We start from the raw sequence: 20,012 nt of genomic DNA, 5'->3' as shown, positions 1-20,012 counted from the left end.
ACAACAATTCTTACATAAAATTAAAGACGCAACCATACCAAACACTTATTTTTTATCTTGAGGACAAACGCAATGGCAGGCTGTAGCAAAGCATAATGGTTTGCATCCCGGCCTACAAAAACTTGTCATAAGTCGCTTAATAACTGGTAGGGAAGCTTCCTGTTGCAACAAGTGTCGAGAAGTTTCTTCAAGTAAGAGACGTTTTGCCTCAGCAATCTCAACTGTTACGGATATCATCACTACAACACAAAAGAAAGTGTATAATAAAACTTAGTAACACAGTATAATTCTTTTAATATTATATTATATAAAAAGTTGAATTTACCAATAAAAGTCAAAAGGATGATGAAAGATGAAGATTTTCCCATCGTCATGTAATTCTGTTTTGTTTTTTGTTTTTTTTATTTGGATAAGGTAGAATTAGAAAGAGCCGATTGAAGAAGATGACAATATCTGAAACAAGTACAACATTTATATAGAATAGAGAAAGTGTTCTAATTTAGTAAAATTAAATATGAAAGATTCTGCGTCAACGATATTTATAAACAAGATAAAAAATAGAAAAATATATTTTGAAAGATGAATAGTTTGTTACAAAAAAAAATATATATATATATATATATATAAGAATAGAATGTCTTAAATATGGTTGATAAATAAGGGACTCAAAAAAATTTGACTATTCTCAAAATAAGTTTGACTCATTAAAAGCCCACGACTAAAATCCAGCCAGCCCAAGTCCATTTAGAATCAATGAATCACACATGTCAATCAACAAGCCACGGTGCTTAGGATAAATAACCGATCCGAGACTCGTGCCTGAGAGAGGAAGTCATGTTCAGTTATTGATTTCCTAATCAATTAAAACCATAAACCAATTTAAAATCACCTAATTAACCAACATCTGAAACCGTCTTAACCCAACTCGCTCATCCAATTTAACTATTACGAGACTTTACGAGAAACCTTAACACAACTATACTTGCACACTTTCGAATATTTTAGCCGTTCCATCAAATCAGTTATAGAAATTTTTTGTAATAAAAATGAATAATTATAATTAATTTAGTCACTTCCGCAAATTTGCATTTTAAAATCTGGTAACAGAATCACTCATTCAAAAGTGCTTTGACTGATGCCAGACGGTATATTCAAAATTTTCATAAATTATTAGTCCTTAAAGCGAAAAGATCACAAACCTGATTTTATACTTTCCGAAATTCATGGTAGCATAATTGCTGACGTGTGACGGTGTTATTTAAGGGAGGTATCGTCTCTTGCATATAGGACCACATCATCCGTGCATTACACATACAATATCATATCATATCCCATGGAGTTTTTGTTAACAATGTAACAAAATCTTCCAAAGATCTTGAATTGAATTGAACGAGGTACCCACACATTAAAAAAATAGTGCATTGCATTTGTAACCTCCAAAAGAAACAAAATCCAACGAGACTAGAAATAATTATAATGTTAAAGAATTGTAAATGGGCGGTGGCTTTGGTGCATGAAAAGAGGTGTGAAAAAGGTTTTGGTTTTAGTAACCGAAACCGAAACATCGAACTTCGACAACGATTTAACTCAATATTCAAACGACATAGCATTTATTGAGCCTTACGTGTTCTGTTCTTCCTTAGTGAAGTACCCACACTCACTCCACATGGTCTTCACGTCTTAGCTAAGCTAGGGCCCTACTCATTGACATTTATGTACACTTATGTCGTTATGTGTATCTTTTTAATATAAACCCTAGAGTGAAAGAACCGAATAGAGCACAACTCGACTCGAATAACTCATTTTCATCATCATTACCTGAGGTGAGATGTATATGTCCTCATTGTCTCCGAGGCTCCACAAAGCATACAACAAATCTAGATGTGTTAGTTTACCAGTTAGGTCTCATCCTAGTGTTAGGAGGATTCAAGAAGTGGTCTCCAAGATTAGAGCTTTGGGGTCGTCTTCGTTGGACTCGAGGACGATGGTCCGTGACGGTCTCTCTGGTCTCACCGACCTTTACAGATGTTTAAGTGAAGATCTCTTCAAATCTTCTTCTGAAACTCAGCAAGCTCTTCTTAATGGTGATGGTTTGATGGATGAGCTTCTTGAAGCGTCTCTGAAGTACTTGGAGGTTTGTGGTGGAGCTAAGGACGCGACATCGAAGATCAAGAAGAGTGTTGTTGAGCTTCAGTCGGCTTTGAGAAGGAGCAAGAAAGGAGGTGAGTTTAGCCTCGAGAGTGACGCGGATGCTTACATGGCGTCGAGGAAAGAGATCAAGAAGGAACTCAAGAAGTATATGGTAATGTCGAAAGAGACAGACGCGTCTTTGGAGAGTGTTTGGTGCGATGGTGATGATCAAGAGACGAGTGCTTTAGTTAGAGTGATGCAAGAGACGAGTGTGATGACTTGTTTTGTGTTACGTTCGGTCTTGTCGTTCTTGTCGTCGCCTAAAGGGCTAACGACTAAGAATCATCATCACCACAAAGGTTGGGGGATTGTTATGAAGCTTGTGAAGAAAGGAATAGATCATCATCACCAGGAGAGAAGAGATCTTGAGAAGGGGTTTTCTTGTCTTGAGCTTGAAGCAATGGAATCTGAGCTTGGGAAGCTCGTTGTCATGACAACAAAGGAAGATCAGGACGAGGAGAAAAAAGTTAGCGAAGAAGTATGTGAGAAGATTCAATGCGCATTGGTTAGATCCGAAGGTGTAGAGGCAGCCATGGAAGAGCTTGAAGAGGGACTTGAAGGATTGTTCAAGGTAATGATACAAGCTAGAGTCTCTCTTCTTAACATCCTCTCCACTTAATCCAAAATGGATCAGATTCGAATTTCTTGCTCTTGACCGGGTTCATTGGTTTTAAAATCTTGGTTTGTTTTTTTTTTCTTTTCTCTTGTATGTTGAGAGAGTTTAAACATGCGTCCACGTTTTAGAGGATGTGTGTTTGTTGTATAAGTTTGTAACTCCGTTCAGGTGTGAACATCTCTTGTAAAGTTTATGTACTAGATCTAGACTATAAAAAATCTATAATTTTACCGCTTACAACGATGAATATGGATGCAGAATCACTAATTTTAACATTTAAAATAGGATAATTACTGATTATTATTATTTCGTAAAAATGTAATATTGCCCAAGCCCATTGGTGAATCAATGAATCACAATCACGCACGCATTGAAATAGACAAGCCACGGTGCCATTGAAACTTTTCACTGCTTAGGATGTTGTTGCTTGGGATGCTCGTTGGGTTTGGCAACGTGTCTATGACACAACGGCTATATTTTGACATGGTCACAATTTCTCCCGAGTCCAGCTAATTCAGTCGGTGTGTTCTTGTGGGACCTAAGCGAGCGTTACTGTACTAATTTCAGCGGACCGTTACACACTCACAAATTAGTCTCCTTCTTCTACATCTCTTTTCTTATTATCTCTTGTGTCATTTTTATTGATAAATATTTTGATTTCTCGAACCAATGAAAATGAAATTCAGTGGCTAATAAAAATGGGAGTGAAGCTGAACATAAGGTGGCGGTACATCCACGAACATATTTTTATTAGTTTGATTCACAATTCTCACATAAAATTAACGAAGCAACTATACCAAACACTTATTTTTGACCTGGAGGACATACGCAATGGCAGGCTGTAGCAAAACATAATGGTTTGCAATCTGGCGTACAAAAACTAGCAATAAGTGGCTTAATAACTGGTAGTGAAACTTCCCGTTGCAATAAGTGCAGAAAAGTTTCTTTAAATAAGAGACGTTTTGCCTCAACGATCTCAACAATTACATATATCATCACTATAACACAAAAAAAAATGTATAATAAACCATTAGTAACACAAATTAAATTCTTTAATACCATATTATATAAAACATTGAATTTATCGGTAAAAGCTAAAAGGATGATGAAAGCAGTTTTGGCTGAAATTTTTTCCATAGTTACGAAAATCTGTTTTTTTTTTTGGATAGCCTTTGGAACTAGAAAGAATTGGTGAAGATAACAATTTCTGATATATTTTGGAGTTGGACAATGTATTACCATTTTATAGGAGAAAGTGTGCTATTTTCGTAAAATAATATCAAAGATTTTATGCCAATGTGATTTTGGATTAGATAAGATAGAATATTCCAATATGGTAGATAATCAAATTGTCAAATCTTTCTACTTATTATTACCTAAGATTTATTATCTTAACATGATGAGACCTTCAAAATATATTCAACTGGTTTTAATAAATAGAAGCCCATGAAAAAATCCAGCCTATTACAGCCCAAGCCCATTTCATTATATAATCAATGCATCACAAAATGTCGATTAACAAGCCATGGTGCTATGAAACTTTTCACCGATTAGGATGCTTTTCTTGGGATGCTCGTTGGGTTTGGCAACGAGTCTATTATACAACGGATATATTTTAACATCGTCATTTCTTTACATGACATTTTTTGTGTTACGCTCTGTGTCTTCTCCTGCTAGTCGTCGCCGAAAGGTTTAAAGAAAGAATCATCATCACCACAAGAGACGAGAGTGATGACTTATTTGTGTTACGCTCTGTCTTCTCCTGCTAAAGTCTCTCTTCTTAACATCCTCTCCGTGTAATTTAAAACGGATCAGATTCGATTTTTTATTTTTTTTTGCTCTTGACCAGGGCGATTGGTTTTCAAATCTTGGTTTGGTTCTTTTTTTTAGAGAGTTTAAACATGCGTCCATGTTTTAGAGGATGTGTGTTTGTTGACTTATTGTATTAGTTTGTAACTCATTCAGGTGCGAACATCTCTTCTCTTGTATAAAGTTCATGCACTTATTATAATTATATGAGAAAAGTACTAGCTAGACTATAAATATATATTCTCTCTGTTTTAAAATATAAGATGTTTTGAGTGAAAGCATGCAGATTAAAAAATAATTATTTTAAAAAAAGTTCAACCAATCATAAACAAGACTGCATAAAATAAATAATAAAAAATAGAACAGTAATCTAAAAATTACTTAAAAAGTTGAAAACATCTTATATTATGAAACAAATAAAAACTTCTAAAACATCCTATATTATGAAACGGAGGGAGTATAATTTTACTCCGTAAAACAATAAATGTGAAGAGATATAAGAATTAAACTCTAAATATGGGAGTAAAAGCCTACGGTGGTGGTACTTCCAAAGAACATATTTTTCTTAGTTTGATTCACACAATTCTCACATACAAACTTAAGTAGACAACAATACCAAACAGAAATAATATTTTATTTTTAATTCAGTTGCGATTACAATGTAGACATGGATCACATTGTTCACAAACGCAGTAGCAGCCTGTACCAAAACATAATTCTTTGCATGGTGGCGTACAACGTTCAAACCTACCAAGTGGCTTAATCGTCAGTGAAGAAGTTTCATGATGTAATAAGTCTAGAGGAGTTTCTTCAAGTAAGAGACGTTTCGCCTCAGCGTTTTCAACTGTTACGGATATCATCACTACAACACAAAAAGTGTATATTAAACATTAATAACGTAATATAATTCTTTAATACCATGTTATATAAAAACATTGAATTTACCAATAAAAGCTAAAAGGATAATGAAAGCAGCCTTCGATGAAGATTTTCCCATCGTCATGTCAATCTGTTTTGTTTTTTTTTTGATAAGCTTGTAGAACTAGAAAAAGTGAAGAAGATATTGTTATAATGTTAACATTTATATAGGATAGAGAAAGTGTGCTATTTTAGTAAAATTAATAATATCAAAGATTTTTGATAATGATATGTTTGAATAACATAAGATAAAATCTCCTAATATGGTGGTTAGATAATAAGTTTGACTCAAAAAATATTTGACTCAAACTAGAATCCAGCCTATTTTACAGCCCAACCCCATTATTGAATCGATGAATAGTGAATCAACAAGCCACGGTGCTATTGAAACTTTTTTCACTGCTTAGGGATGCTTTTGCTTGGGATGCTCGTTAGGTTTGGCAACGTGTCTATGATACAGCGTCTAAATTTTGACATCGTCAGTTTTTTTACATGGCGTTGTAAGTTTAGCCTTGAGAGTGACGTAGATGTTTACATGGCGTCGAGGAAAGATATCAAGAGGGAGATCCAGAAATATATGATAATTAATGATGAAAGAGAGACAGACGCGTCTTTGGAGAGTGTTTGGTCTGATGGTGATGATCAAGAGACGAATGCTTTGGTTAGAATGAGGCAAGAGACGAGTGTGTAATGACTTGTTTTGTGTTACGCTAGAGTCTCTCTTCTTAACATCCTCTCCGTATAATTCAAAAACGGTTCAGATTCGAAAATATTTTATTTGCTCTTGACCAGGTCAATTGGTTCTCCTGTCTTGGTTTGTTTTTTTTTTTTTTTTTGGAGAGAGTTTAGACATTCGTCCATGTTTTAGAGGATGTGTGTTTGTTGTATAAGTTTGTAACTCGTTCAGGGTGCGAACATCTCTTGTATAAAGTTTAGGCACTTATTATGGTTATGAGAAAAAGACTAGATTATAAATATCTGTTACTGCCTAAAACGAGAAATGTGAAGAAATATAAATGAATGCAGAATCACTAGTGTTAATGTTTAAAATAGGATAATTACTGATTATTAGTATTATTTCGTAAAAAGCAATTTACATATGCGAGAGTTGCAATAATAATTAATTAATCAAATGTCACCATTTTTTGTGGATATATTAACTATTTACTATGAGGACTTTTGCATGTTCAATTAGTATATTATTGTTTCATATTTTTTTAAAATAGTAGATAAATATTTTATTTTTTTAACCGAAGAAAATGAAATCCAGAGGCTAAAGGTACGTATTTTTCTTAGTTTGATTTACACAATTCTCAAATAAAAACATTTTTTAAAAAATTTTATTTACACAATTCTCAATAAAAATTTAAATAGACAACCATACCAAACAATATTTTATTTTTAATTCAGTTGCGATTACAATGTACGTCGTTTACTTTGAAACCTGGATCACATTATTCACATACGCAGTTGCAGCCTGTACCAAAACATAATTCTTTGCATGGTGGCGTACAACGTTCAAACCTATCAAGTAAGAGACGTTTCGCCTCAACGATCTCTACTGTTACGGATATCATCACTGCAACACAAAAACAAAGTGTATAATAAAACATTAGTAACACAACATAATTCTTTAATACCATATTATATAAAAAAAATTGAATTTACCAAGAAAAGCTAAAAAGATGATGAAAGCAGCCTTTGATGAAGATTTTCCCATCGTCATATAAATATGTTTTGTTTTTTCTTTTGATAAGCTTGTAAAACTAGGAAGAGTTGATGAAGAATATGACAATATCTGAAACAATGTATAAAGTTTATATAGAATAGAGAAAGTGTGCTATTTTAGTAAAATTAAATATGAAAGATTCTGCGTCAACCATATTTATGAACAAGAATAGAAAAATAATTTTTTAAAAGATGAATTGTTTAAAAAATAAATGATAAGAATAGAAACTCTTAAATATGGTAGATAATAAGTTTGACTCAAAAAAAATTGACTATACACACACTACACAGAATAAGTTTGACTCAGTAAAAGCCCATGACTAAAATCCAGCCTATTACAGCCCAAGCCCATTTAGAATCAATGAATCACACATGTTAATCAACAAGCCACGGATGCTCGTTGGGTTTGGCAACGTGTCTATGATACAACGGCTATATTTTTGACATGGTCACAATTTGTCCCGAGTCCAGCTAATTAAGTCGGTGTGTTCTTGTGGGACCAAAAAGAGCGTTACTTTACTAATTTCAGCGGACCGTTACTACTTACACACTCACAGTAGCGTCCTTGTTCAACATCTATTTTCTTATTTCTGTGGCAGAGACGCGGTGGTGAGAAGATAATGACGGCGGCCGAAGTAGCCTCTGCGCAGACCAAGAAGCTCATGAAGTTTAGTCTTTCTCTCTTCCGTCGTGGCTTTAACTCCTCTAAATGGTATGGTACTCTACTCATCATCTTTATCGATTTAATGTTTCTTAGATTCGTAATTTTCCTCCAATCTGGTTCGCTGCTCAAGAAATAATGGAAAAGTTAGGGTCTTTTTAGTGTGGTGGCACTTCTTATCTCGAGCTTCGATCTGGGCATTCTTAGTTTCTTAAGTTTATAGGAGAAAGGTTGAATTTTGATCTGCGTTTGAGAAATTTCCGATCTGGGTTTTTTAAGATTAAGCATCTGATGAAAAGTATGTGTTTTTTTGTTGGATTTTGATTGGGGAAAAAGCAAAACGGCGGCGAAAATGGCTGTGGCTCGGATTAAGCTACTGAGGAACAAGAGACAAGTTGTGGTGAAGCAGATGAGGCGTGACATCGCTGTTCTTCTTCAATCCGGTCAAGATGCCACTGCTCGAATCAGAGTATACTTCACTTTCCTGCTTCACTTTTTTTCTAAAGAAATTTTCTTGCAATTTCATTCAGTTCGATGAAAGAATGTTACCTTTGTGACAGGTTGAGCATGTGATAAGGGAACAGAACATTCAGGCAGCTAACGAACTCATCGAGCTTTTCTGTGAACTTATTGTTTCTCGACTCACTATCATCACCAAGCAAAAGTATGTTCATAGCTATTATTAGTTTTCAATAATCTCTTTACTTGACTTCAGTTTTGGGTTCTTATATGTTGTTTGACTTTTTTTTTTAGGCAATGTCCTGTGGATCTTAAGGAAGGTATTGCTAGTTTGATTTTCGCTGCGCCTAGATGCTCTGAGATCCCTGAGCTTGGAGATCTCAGAGACATTTTTGAGAAGAAATATGGGAAAGATTTTGTATCTGCGGCTACTGATTTGCGTCCTAGCTGCGGCGTTAACCGGATGGTAACTAAATCATTCATGTTTCTTTCTTTCTGGTTCATATTCAGATGCAACATGATATATCTTGAACTTTGTATTTTCTCTCTTGTTGCATTTGTAGTTGATTGATAAGCTTTCGGTTAGAAACCCGGGTGGAGAATACAAACTGAAAATCATGAAGGAAATTGCAAAGGAATTCCAGGTTGATTGGGACACTACAGAGACAGAACAAGAACTTCTCAAACCTGAAGAAGAAAGCATTGTATGTCTCTCTTAATCTCCCTCTTTACTTCCTCTCTGTTTTTTTTTTCAAAATCAGCATCTTAAAAGCTTTGAACTTCTTGTATTAACAGGACGGGCCACGTAAGTTTGTAAGCGCCTCAAGCTTACCGGTTAATCGTGCAGCTAGCAACGAGCCTACTGATCGTGCCAAAGCAGTCCCCAGGTATGCATGTGCATTGCTGCTATTGGTTCAAAAATGTCGATGACTTAGTATGGGATCAGAAAAAATATGAAGTCTTCTTATTGTTTTGCTTGTCAGATCGAGTAGTAGCACGAGCATCAACACGCATTATCATGACACTGAGTCAGCAGCGGAAGCAGCTACAGAATTAGCCAAACAGGCAGTTGCAGCAGCACAAGTAGCCTCCTTATTAGCTACCAGAAGAGACAGCACCAAGGAGTTCTCTGTATCTTCCGATCATTCAACATATCAGAAGGATTCACAGTACATGGATCATCATCATCCAGGTTCAAGGAGACAATCACGAGACTCCGAAACAAGTTCATATTACGCAAAACCTAGTGCAGAAAACAGAGGCATCGGTAGAAGATACAGCTACAACAACCCGGTTGTTAATGAATCTGAATACGAGGAAGACTATACCAAGACCGAAGCAGAAGCAAAGGAAACAATGAGGAGGAGACACAGCTACAGCTCTCCATCACCTCCTACTCCTCCTCCTCCTGCAACTTCTGAGATCAAGTTTGATGAGTCAGACTACTACGAGGAAGAGACAGAGCCAGAAGAACCACCACATGCTCGTGTATCTTCTCTCCCACCAAACCGAGCACCGCCTCAGGCTCTTCAGTCCAATGAGTCCAGACGGGACTCAAGCGGTCACCATGTTCACCCAAAACTACCTGACTATGATATGTTGGCTGCACGTTTTGAAGCAATCAGACACAGTAAAGGCCCGTTGATCTGAAGCCGAAACTTCCACTACTGCAATGTGTTCATTTTTTGTGTATGAAAAAGAACGAAGACACATTTTCTATTTACTACTTAGTACTTACCGAATAACGGTTCGGTTTTGTTGTGATCTTGTCAGAAAATATAGTTAAACCGTTACATAAAATCTGAACTGGAAAGTGGCTTTTCAGAAATCCAAATTATATGCTAAACAGTTATTGACATTAATTCATTAATCTTTATAAATTAAATTAGGTAAACATCCCATCAGATTCGGTGTTATCTTTTTCTCTACGTTAGGATACATAACTACTTATTGTGCATGTATTTTCAAGTTTCAATATTAGGAGCTCTCTGTGTTTGAAGTTGTTTCTTTGACAAGTAATTATAACACAGAAAGAACCCGTCGATTACTCAAAGATGGATAAAAGTGAGTGGTCTGATTTACCTGAAGAACTCATCAATCTTATTGCAAACCGTTACAGTTACTCCTCCTGCATGATGTCCACCGGTATCAGTTTAGCTGGCGACATATAAATTTTAATTGGACTAATTTGATAAACTAAGTAAAAATCTAAAACACGTAAAATAACAAATTAGCCCAAAAATTTCATGTATCAAAATAAGGAAATAAGTTTTTGAAATAGCACTCTTCTTTTTCATGGTTGGAATTGGATGTATGATATAAAATCATGATAGTTTAATACATTTATGCATTGCATCAAACTTGCTGAATAGAAATATAATTTTATTTTATTTAATGTCATATATAATTTATTAATAAAAATAGGCCAAACAGTGTATTGTAGTCTGTGTAGTAGAAAAAAAATAACTTTTATTAAGAAGCAAGAAATATTGGCCTATTTTTGTCATTGATATCCAAAATTTTAATATTGGTCAAGTCAAAAAGTGAAAAATTAATTGTAATAGGGAATCAAATTAAAATTTTAAAAGAAATTAATTAACTCATTCAATGAAAATAGGAAATAATAGTAAACAACTTCCATATAAAAAAGTTAATATATATTTTTGTTGACCAACAAAAAGTGAAATATATTGTTTACCAGATTCTTTAGAATATGTATATATATATATATATATATATATATATATATGTTATATATACAAACATATCTACTCTTCGATTTGTCCATAGATTCTTCAGATGATTTCCAATGTTAGGGTTTCAGCAAACCAAACAGAGATGAGTAAAGTCATCGAGTGGTCTGATTTACCCGGAGACCTCCTTGACTATATAGCCAACGGTCTCTTCTCCAAAGTCGAGCTTCTACGATTCCGTAGCATCTGCAAAACATGGCGTTCATCTGTGGTGACGAACAAAAAGCGTTTTCGCAACCACATAAATCGCAACCGTAGACGCCGTCTTTCGTCCTACGATACTAGAAGGTGTATTCTCTGTCCCGCAGCTCTCTGTCGTGTGATTATCTCGTCATGTCCGGACAAAGGATGGCTTATCAAAACCCGAGGTATCTATGGTGTCTCCTCTAAATCGAAACTCCTTTCTCCTCTCTCTCGTAACTCCATCGACTCCCCTTCTGGCAAAACCCTCGACCTTTTGAAGTTCACGGTTTCAGAGATTCATCAATTCTATGACGTTCTATACGAGTATGGTTCGAGAAGCGTATCATCATATAATTTTGCTAGAGTTGTCCTGGTAGGGGATCTGGTTTTCGTAGTTAATTGCAACAAGGAAATCTGGTGGTGCAATAGTAACGAATGTAAGAAACCTTGGACAAGAATCGTGGATGAAGAAGTTGAAAATTTCTCGGATATACTATTTCACAAAGGTCATCTTTATGCCTTGGACTGGAAAGGCGCAATTTGGTGGATTAGTTTATCTGAGCTCAACATATTTCAATACGGACCATCAACTCCACTGGAATACTACGAGGTCGATGACTGCAAAGACAAGAGGCTGGTGGAGTATTGTGGAGACCTATGCATTGTTCATCGTTTCTGTAAGAAATTTACCGTAAAGGGAGTTAAGTTAGAAAGGACCTCTGGTTTTAAGGTTTATAAGATGGACGTGGAAAATGTTAAATGGGTTGAGGTGAAGTCTTTGGGAGATGAAGCTTTTGTGATGGCTACGGATAGCTGTTTCTCTGTCTTGGCTAGAGAGTATTATGGATGTTTGGAGAATTCCATCTATTTTATAGACAAGGAAGATAAAAAGGGCGATGTTAAAGTGTTCAAGCTTGGTGATGGTAGTATTACTAAAATGGCTGATGATTCTTCTTCTTCTTCTCATAGTTGTTTTCAGATGCTTAATCCTTCTTTTGTTTGAGAATATTTTACTTATGATCAGTTTTTAATCTTTTGTCTTTGTCCATTAGAGTAAAAATTGTTTTTCAGATTCTGATTTTGTTTGTCACTTTTTTTTTTTTGGTTACCTATTTTTCTTTTCACATTGTCTGATTTTGCTTGTTACTTAAACTTTTCTGAGTAAATAGAAAATTTGCAAAGGACAAATCGGAATTTGCAGACTTTGAGACCATTTTTAGTGTTTTGGGGTGCACCGATTAGAGAATCCTTCAAGTTTCTCATGAGGTTTCGACTCCTTGTTGATAACAGTTCAAAACGATGTAACAAGTGTCATGCACAATTCTTTTTCTTTTAACAACTCTCATATATATATAGTCTCCGTCTTGCTATCGATCGGACTATATATGAGGAATCGCCTTTTGTCCTTTCCATCTGGTTTCTCCGTCTCTTCATCGAGTTTTCTTTAGTTGTATCTTTTATTTTATTTTGTTACCTTAGTCTGTCATGATCAGTGTCATGTTCATGTCATGGTATTGGGTAAATTGTTCTCGTAATCAGAAGAATAGTTAGGTTGTAGACTTTGTAGTCGTTTATAGGGAATACATGCAATGTTTAACATTACTACGTATCATATTTGAATTTGGATTGTGACTCTGCTGGTACAAACTAGACTATATGATACGCCATTATTTTCCAAACACATTATATATTGCCGTTCAGTGGCGGATCCAGAAAATTTATTTGTATGAGGCACAAATCATTTATTATTACTTAATATTAAAAAAATTTTTGTCAACACTATGATATTAAATTCAAATAAAAATATATTAAATATGACTTTCCATTTATAGTAATTTAAATTATATTTTTATTTGATTTCTAAATGTATATATAATTGCAAATTAGATATATTTAAAATAATAATTATATTTCACACAAATTTAAACTCTAAATAGATTAGATAAAGTAACATAACTATAATATTGTATACTAAGTTTGCAAATATTTTTAAATTTAAATGTAAATATAGTTAATAGTAGAAAAGGAAGATTCAAATTTTGTTAAAAATTAATTACAAGTAAGAAAGGAAATAAATAAGACTGAAAGACTATGGAACTAAACATAAAAAAATAATTAAAAAATATGTGGCCATGGAAAAAGGAAAATAAGAATACAACAAAAAAAAACTATAGAAAGCATCAAACTCCTCACAAGATGGTGCATGTGACACACTTATGCTAAATGAGCTAGGAAAACACATAACATCAATGTCCATTAGAAACTTTTATAATTTAGCATGGGGCACGTGCCCCACCTAAGAACCACGTAGATCCGCCCCTGTTGTCGTTCAGCCGTTGAGTAAAACCGGAATCACGATTGCACAGCAAACAATGGTTTGGGGGGGGGGGGGGGGGGGATTGATTTCGTTTATTGCTGACAGGGTAACAAAATTATGGTTAAGTTGAGATTATTTGGTTTGGTTTGGTTATCGTCCGATTCAAGTACGCGGTTTGAAAAACGACATCGTTTCTTATATATTACCAATCTCCTTCTTCACTTTCCTCAGCGTCTTGAGGAAGCGTCGACAGATTCTGCGAAAACTTTCCCAGAATCGACGAATGAAACCATCACAAGCACTAGAATCTGAATAAGTGTCTCCAGATATTTGTTAGTTTTCATCGAGGCTGTTGAAGAGTTGATCAGAGATATGAAGAAATCGCCGTTGCCGGTACAGAATGTGCAGCGCTCCGATAAGAATGTAGCCGGGAAAGAAGCATTGGTGAAGCTTTTGAGATGGCATTTTGGTCATGCGGATTTCAGAGGGAAGCAATTGGAGGCTATTCAAGCTGTTGTATCTGGTATGTGTTATATAACAACACACACATGACCTTTTTTTTCGCCTTTACTCTTGAACGATTCGTTTGAAATTGTTTCGCTACTGTAATGTCATTGTTAACAATCAGGAAGAGATTGCTTTTGTTTGATGCCGACGGGAGGAGGGAAATCGATTTGTTATCAGATACCTGCATTAGCTAAACCTGGAATCGTCCTTGTTGTCTCTCCATTGATTGGTAATTTTTTTTTATTTTTTTCTGATTCATGAATTGGAGAATCTGTGTGTGTTTTGATTGGTGTCTCTAACTTTGTATTTTGTTTCTCTTGTGTTTACCTTCTCTCAGCTTTGATGGTAAGTGGCTTTGTTCCTTATTTTGGTGTTCTATCTCCTTTAAAGTTTTCATGTTAACGGATTTTGAAGGACCATTCTTTGTTTCTCTTTTGCTAAAAGGAAAATCAAGTAATGGCTCTGAAGGAGAAAGGTATTGCTGCTGAGTATCTCTCTTCCACCCAAGCTACACTTGTTAGGAACAAGGTGATTTGACTATTGTGTGTGTTCTTCGTCTGTGTGTATATAGATGGAACTTAATTCTAAGCTTTGTTTTGTCCTTGGATGTGTTTCTTGAATTTTGTTTTTAGATACATGAAGACCTTGATTCTGGAAAACCCTCAGTAAGATTGCTCTATGTTACTCCAGAATTGATCGCGACGAAAGGATTTATGTTGAAGCTGAGAAAACTCCATTCTAGGGGTTTACTAAATCTTATAGCTATAGACGAGGTAAGGACCTTGGAATGCCTATACAAGAGTAAGCAGGAAAGCATAACGTGTTGAACTTGAATGCCGGTTTTAATTTTCTCGAGTGTTTTATGTATATTTCAGGCACATTGCATCTCATCATGGGGCCACGACTTCAGGTTTATTATTGGTGATTGTGTAAGCATTCTTGTCCGTGGCCTCTTACTATAGTCTAACTTGTTTTGTCATATTACAGACCTAGTTATCGTCAACTTTCAACCTTGAGAGACTCTTTGGCAGATGTTCCAGTGTTGGCCCTAACTGCTACTGCTGCTCCTAAGTGATTTTCTTTTCCAGTGCAATATAATAAGAACATGTTTGTTGATTGTAGATCTGTTCTCAACAGCAATTTTTTTTGCTAGGGTACAAAAGGATGTTATCGACTCCTTGAGTTTGCGGAATCCTTTGGTCCTCAAGTCTTCTTTCAATCGCCCAAATATCTTCTATGAAGGTTTCCCTTTGACCTATTAATTTGTGTATGATATTTCTCTCTGTAAATTGTTAGTATGAGGTATTCCCAATATTGTTCTGTTTGAGAATCTTTAATTACAAGTAATGTTTTCCTATCATCTAAACAAATCTTTAATTACAATGGATTTTCAAGTAATGCTTTCCTATCTATCATCTAAACAAATTTTTGTTGGTGCAGTTCGGTATAAAGATCTCATAGATAATGCATATACTGATCTGGGCAACTTGCTCAAGTCTTGTGGAAGTATTTGTGCAATTATCTATTGCCTTGAGCGTACGACTTGTGATGACTTGTCTGTTCATCTCACCAGTATTGGGATCTCTTCTGCTGGTAAAGAAACCGTCTCATCTACCTTTATCTGCTTCAATATTGAGCGACAAGCGATGACATTTTCTTATCAATATGTTTGCAGCCTATCATGCAGGACTCAATAGCAAACTGAGGAGTACTGTATTAGATGATTGGCTGTCCTCAAAGAAGCAAGTTATTGTTGCCACAGTGGCTTTCGGGTATGAATTACTCCTGTGAACTACCTTGCATTTGAGTCCTGGGTTTATTGTGATCATCGTATTTGCGTCTTATTATGTTTGGGAGCTCTTGGGGCGCATGGTAAACGCTCTATTGGTTTTTCTACAGAATGGTAAACGAAGATTCTTTCTCATTTTGCATCTCTCATTTTTTATTTCTTATGTCCTGTAGCATGATCAGACTACTGACTTTTTAGGGTATAGATAAGAAGGACGTCAGAATGGTTTGTCATTTTAACATTCCAAAATCAATGGAATCTTTCTATCAAGAGTCTGGTAGAGCAGGTCGGGATCAATTACCCTCGAGAAGTGTACTATATTATGGTGTAGATGACAGAAAGAAAATGGTAAGATTAATCTGCTTATGACAGTTTTTGGCTTCACAGTTTTCATATTGTGAGTTTCTTAACTTAGTTTACCAATCTTTGCTAGGAATTTCTGCTACGGAATTCGGAGAACAAAAAATCCCAATCCTCTAAGAAGCCTACATCTGACTTTGAACAGGTTAATGATTTCTTGGTTCTTTCAGCTTCTGTGTATTTCAGTTGAAACTTATTCTTATTCATGCTGCATGTATTTAGATTGTGAAATACTGCGAAGGTTCTGGATGCCGAAGAAAAAAGATTCTAGAGAGCTTTGGTGAAGAGGTGTGACTTGTATTTTACTGATTCAATCAAACCCCTGAACGCTCTATTAAGGTAAGCTGCTAATTTTCTTGTTGCAAGCAGTTTCCTGCGCAGCAATGCAAAAAAACGTGTGATGCATGTAAGCATCCAAATCAAGTTGCTCATTCCTTGGAGGAGCTCATGACCACTGCCTCTCGAAGACACAATCCTTCTCGAATTTTCATCACCAGGTTTTGCCTTTAACCGCATCTAAATATGCGTCGCAAGGTATATACAAAGTCTAACTGAACTCTGTGCCCTTTGTTTTGCAAGCTCGAACAAAGTGACCAATGAGGGACAGTACTCTGAGTTTTGGAATCGTAATGAAGATGGAAGCAATTCCGATGAGGAAATTTCAGATTCTGATGGTAACTCACTTGCTTGATATATAAGCGCATGCATATCCAATCTTTTCGATTAAACTTCTTGTAGCTTTTAAATGTCTATCTCACATGTTGATTCATCTACATCCAGATGCCAATGAGGCTGCCAAGAGCCTAGCAGGACCTAAACTATCAAAAAAATTGGGACTTGACGAGAAACTGGTTTTACTAGAGCAAGCTGAGGAAAAGTACTACGAAAGGAACAAACAGGTTTGGTAACAATTTCACTTTATCGTCTTTAGAAACAGAAGTTGAGATCATTCTTCCAGTTTAACTTAGCAAAGCCTATTGGAACCGTTTGCAGGTAAAAAAATCGGAGAAGAACGCAATATCTGAAGTACTAAGGGAATCCAGCAAGCAGAGACTCTTGGATGAGTTGACACGAGTACTTCAGCAGCTCGCCAGTGTTAAGGAGTAAAAATCTCTCGAATCCTCTCCAATGTTTTTAGTTTAAGAAGCTTATGGGTCAGCAGTCTCTTATCTCATTAATTGGAACCTCGAAATTAATTTTGCAGGATTGATTCCAAAAAAGCATGCGAGTTTCTTGAAAACGAATGCTATAGAAAATATAGCAAAGCAGGGAAATCGTTTTACTACTCGCAGATAGCTAGTACTGTTAGATGGTTAGGAACCGCAAGCAGAGACGACCTAATGACCCGACTTAGCTCAGTGGTCAGTTCAGGTGGAAGAGAAGAAACAAGAAAAGAGCCGTTACTGGTAGAACATGCTGAGAACATAGAGGAAGAAGATGATGGCAAGATTAACACGTCCGAGTCACATGTTGATGAAACGACACAAGAGCTAGTGGTGAGTCCAAGCCGTTCGCCTATAAATCTTCCACATGTTCCGTCATTCTCAGAGTTCGTCAACAGGAGGAAAATGAAGCTAAACACATCGGCAGATAAATCTTCTGAAGGTTTTGATGACATGAAACCGGCAAAGATAATGAAGCTTCAATAATAAATAGTGTAGCTAAACACATCAGGATATCTGTTCACTAGCCAACAACGGTTTTTCATTTTTCTTTTTGTAGTTTAGCTATTAGCATTGGCCCCAATGTCTCTTAAAGTCGTAACATATACAATAATTAGTGTTCTACCCGATTTGTGACAAGTATTTCATTCGCATTATTAAACTTGACATTTGCTGTGTAAATAAATTGGCTATTTTTCTTTCCTTTCTCTTTTAACATTTAACAGAAGGACGACGTATTACACACGCATATGACATCCCAATATACAATTAGCACATATAAATAACTCACAAGTGACAACTACCACCACCACTAAAGAAAAAGATCTACAAATTTAATATTAAAAAGAGCTTAATTAAGACAAAAAAAAAAGAAGAAAAAATCTAAAGATTCTCCACTCTTTCCCTATCCAAAACGCCAACTGCTTTCTTTTGTTTTTCCGTAAAAAACGCTCACTAATTTCTATAAAAGCATAACTACTTTTTTTTTTTTTGGTAAATTTCCTTTTAATCGTATATTATTATATTTATAAGTTACGATCCGAGATCTAGTGGATGTTTTTTTTCCAAAAACCTTTTAAGGCTATGAGATACACCTCATGGAGAAACTAGAGACTGATGAATCAACGGCGGCTCCAGCGAAAACCCTCGCGTGATCACTCTCTTGACCGTAATCCATCATCGGACGGTACTCTAAATCATCATCGTGATCGTAGACAAACTCCGGCATCTCAATCTCGTTCCTCCTCACATGTTCCCACAGATAATCAACTCTGCTTATGTACCTCAGCTTCCCGTACAACCTAGCGTAGACAACCAACAACCACCACACCAGTTCATCAAACGAGTCCAATAGTAAAAAAAAAAAAGTCGCGACCAAAAGAAAAAATTAATATAAAAAAAAACACGGCGGTTAGTTTATAATAATAATATTAACTCACCCGCCGGAGAATAGGAATCGGCCGCAAGTAGCGAGGAAGAGACGTGATTGAAGACCAGGATGAAGGAAGTAAACCTCCTGGAGATTGTCTCTGACGTTAACTGGAATCGCGTCGTAGATCGCTCTAAGAGCTGAGATTCCTGGGAAATTCTCGCTCCTCTGTACGCCGGTGTGAACGTAAAGCACGGAGAATGGTTTTCTACCTAATCTAGGAAAGATCTTCTCCTCTAGATACTTCTTTAACACATCAAGGGATAGCAATCGTGCTGATTTGAGAGAAGAAGAAAAAAAAAACTCGAATTAGAAGATTTCAAATCGAGAAAGAAAGAAACAGATCCGATTAGTTATGAGTGAGTACCTGGAAAGAATTTTCCGATAATACGAAGGATCTTACGGCCACGTTTGTCTCTGCCATGGATCTTAAAGATCTCAAGCTTTTCGATAAGCTGCTCTTGTTCGATCTCTGAAATCTGAGAACTACTCATCGCTTCTCTCTCTGTATCTTTGTTTCGTCGGTAAAAATCACAGTTGAATTTTAATTAAAGATGAACAACAAATGAGGCGAGAGTGAAGAAGAAGGTGATGATCAGTTTTAAAAAGGGGGAAGAATAAAAAAAAAAAAATAGTGAATTAAATTGGAGGGTTAATGTGAGAAACGACGGGGATTTTTCGAATATTCTATAGCATCTTCCTTTTTATCATCATCAATCGCACCTCTTTGTGGGTCCTACACTTCACGGTTATTACCATTTGTGCCCTCTCTTTTGATCTTTCTTCGTTACGCAAAACTCATCTGGTCCCTTCGTTTTTCCCCCCCTGCATCATCTAACGGCTACTGCTTTTTTTTTATTAACTCTTTTCCCGCGCGCGCTCTTAAGCGTTACGTCTCTCATCAGTCCTCCTCACATGATTCATCATGTTATTGGATAAGATAAGCGTTATTTTGGCTCATCTGAGATTACTGATATATTCAGCAACCCTAAATCAAATCATTGCTTATCTCCCTTACCTTATATAATAAATAATAAATATCTCGATGATCTTATCTATCTTATGGAATCTTAGAAAATAAAACTTTAATCTACTTGATATGAATCGGATAATAACGCCGAAATTTGTGG

At 35.8% G+C, this 20,012-nt stretch overlaps 4 protein-coding genes and 1 pseudogene across 8 annotated transcripts; 4 read left to right on the top strand and 1 right to left on the bottom strand.

The window, feature by feature from the left end:
- Positions 1 to 1,409: 1,409 nt before the first annotated feature.
- LOC104716553 (uncharacterized) lies at positions 1,410 to 3,043 on the top strand. The gene has a single exon (XM_010433937.3). The coding sequence runs from the start codon at positions 1,829 to 1,831 to the stop codon at positions 2,807 to 2,809; it is 981 nt and encodes a 326-aa protein (XP_010432239.1). The 5' UTR covers positions 1,410 to 1,828; the 3' UTR covers positions 2,810 to 3,043.
- A 4,626-nt stretch (positions 3,044 to 7,669) lies between these two features.
- On the top strand, positions 7,670 to 10,209 carry LOC104716552 (uncharacterized). The gene is made up of 7 exons (XM_010433936.3): positions 7,670 to 7,973; positions 8,259 to 8,391; positions 8,483 to 8,586; positions 8,676 to 8,847; positions 8,945 to 9,085; positions 9,177 to 9,268; positions 9,365 to 10,209. Exons 1-7 carry the CDS (start codon positions 7,882 to 7,884, stop codon positions 10,029 to 10,031), a joined length of 1,401 nt encoding a protein of 466 aa, XP_010432238.1. The 5' UTR covers positions 7,670 to 7,881; the 3' UTR covers positions 10,032 to 10,209.
- Positions 10,210 to 11,141: 932 nt separating this feature from the next.
- On the top strand, positions 11,142 to 12,407 carry LOC104719965 (F-box protein At4g35733 pseudogene; annotated as a pseudogene). Its single transcript, XR_015569185.1, has one exon. The product of XR_015569185.1 is annotated as an F-box protein At4g35733 pseudogene (transcript).
- A 1,454-nt stretch (positions 12,408 to 13,861) lies between these two features.
- LOC104721202 (ATP-dependent DNA helicase Q-like 3) lies at positions 13,862 to 18,155 on the top strand. Of its 4 annotated transcripts, XM_010439129.3 has the most exons (19): positions 13,862 to 14,157; positions 14,263 to 14,370; positions 14,479 to 14,486; positions 14,586 to 14,669; positions 14,774 to 14,914; positions 15,017 to 15,051; positions 15,129 to 15,212; positions 15,295 to 15,383; positions 15,582 to 15,734; positions 15,817 to 15,913; positions 16,041 to 16,044; positions 16,129 to 16,278; positions 16,364 to 16,435; positions 16,513 to 16,578; positions 16,660 to 16,787; positions 16,870 to 16,964; positions 17,071 to 17,189; positions 17,284 to 17,393; positions 17,495 to 18,155. In XM_010439129.3, exons 1-19 carry the CDS (start codon positions 14,007 to 14,009, stop codon positions 17,937 to 17,939), a joined length of 2,139 nt encoding a protein of 712 aa, XP_010437431.2. In that variant the 5' UTR covers positions 13,862 to 14,006; the 3' UTR covers positions 17,940 to 18,155. The 4 variants fall into 4 exon arrangements, with proteins under 4 accessions (XP_010437431.2, XP_087326033.1, XP_087326034.1 ...); XM_087469907.1 differs by lacking the exons at positions 13,862 to 14,157; positions 14,263 to 14,370; positions 14,479 to 14,486; positions 16,041 to 16,044 and having other exon boundaries at positions 16,136 to 16,278; XM_087469908.1 differs by lacking the exons at positions 13,862 to 14,157; positions 14,263 to 14,370; positions 14,479 to 14,486 and having other exon boundaries at positions 14,608 to 14,669; positions 15,817 to 16,044; positions 16,136 to 16,278.
- Positions 18,131 to 19,982, bottom strand: LOC104716550 (uncharacterized). The gene is made up of 3 exons (XM_010433934.3): positions 19,250 to 19,982; positions 18,893 to 19,157; positions 18,131 to 18,754 (listed from the first exon to the last, which is right to left on the bottom strand). Exons 1-3 carry the CDS (start codon positions 19,374 to 19,376, stop codon positions 18,535 to 18,537), a joined length of 612 nt encoding a protein of 203 aa, XP_010432236.1. The 5' UTR covers positions 19,377 to 19,982; the 3' UTR covers positions 18,131 to 18,534.
- Between the last annotated feature and the right edge of the window lie 30 nt (positions 19,983 to 20,012).

This window comes from Camelina sativa, chromosome 10 (assembly GCF_030686135.1).
Source record: "Camelina sativa cultivar CO46 ecotype springtype chromosome 10, ASM3068613v1".
Lineage (NCBI taxonomy): Eukaryota > Viridiplantae > Streptophyta > Magnoliopsida > Brassicales > Brassicaceae > Camelina > Camelina sativa.
The sequence above is the reverse complement of the archived record's forward strand: the minus strand, read 5'-3'. Positions and strand labels throughout refer to the sequence as shown.

Coding starts and splice junctions, on each gene's coding strand:
- LOC104716553 (XM_010433937.3), top strand. CDS start 1,829: ATGTATATGTCCTCATTGTCTCCGAGGCTCCACAAAGCATACAACAAA.
- LOC104716552 (XM_010433936.3), top strand. CDS start 7,882: ATGACGGCGGCCGAAGTAGCCTCTGCGCAGACCAAGAAGCTCATGAAG. Junction 7,974..8,258: donor GGCTTTAACTCCTCTAAATG/GTATGGTACTCT, acceptor TTGGGGAAAAAG/CAAAACGGCGGCGAAAATGG. Junction 9,086..9,176: donor AACCTGAAGAAGAAAGCATT/GTATGTCTCTCT, acceptor TTGTATTAACAG/GACGGGCCACGTAAGTTTGT.
- LOC104721202 (XM_010439129.3), top strand. CDS start 14,007: ATGAAGAAATCGCCGTTGCCGGTACAGAATGTGCAGCGCTCCGATAAG. Junction 14,915..15,016: donor ATCTTATAGCTATAGACGAG/GTAAGGACCTTG, acceptor TGTATATTTCAG/GCACATTGCATCTCATCATG. Junction 16,965..17,070: donor GGAAATTTCAGATTCTGATG/GTAACTCACTTG, acceptor ATCTACATCCAG/ATGCCAATGAGGCTGCCAAG.
- LOC104716550 (XM_010433934.3), bottom strand. CDS start 19,376: ATGAGTAGTTCTCAGATTTCAGAGATCGAACAAGAGCAGCTTATCGAA. Junction 19,158..19,249: donor TATCGGAAAATTCTTTCCAG/GTACTCACTCAT, acceptor CTCTCAAATCAG/CACGATTGCTATCCCTTGAT. Junction 18,755..18,892: donor CGATTCCTATTCTCCGGCGG/GTGAGTTAATAT, acceptor TGTCTACGCTAG/GTTGTACGGGAAGCTGAGGT.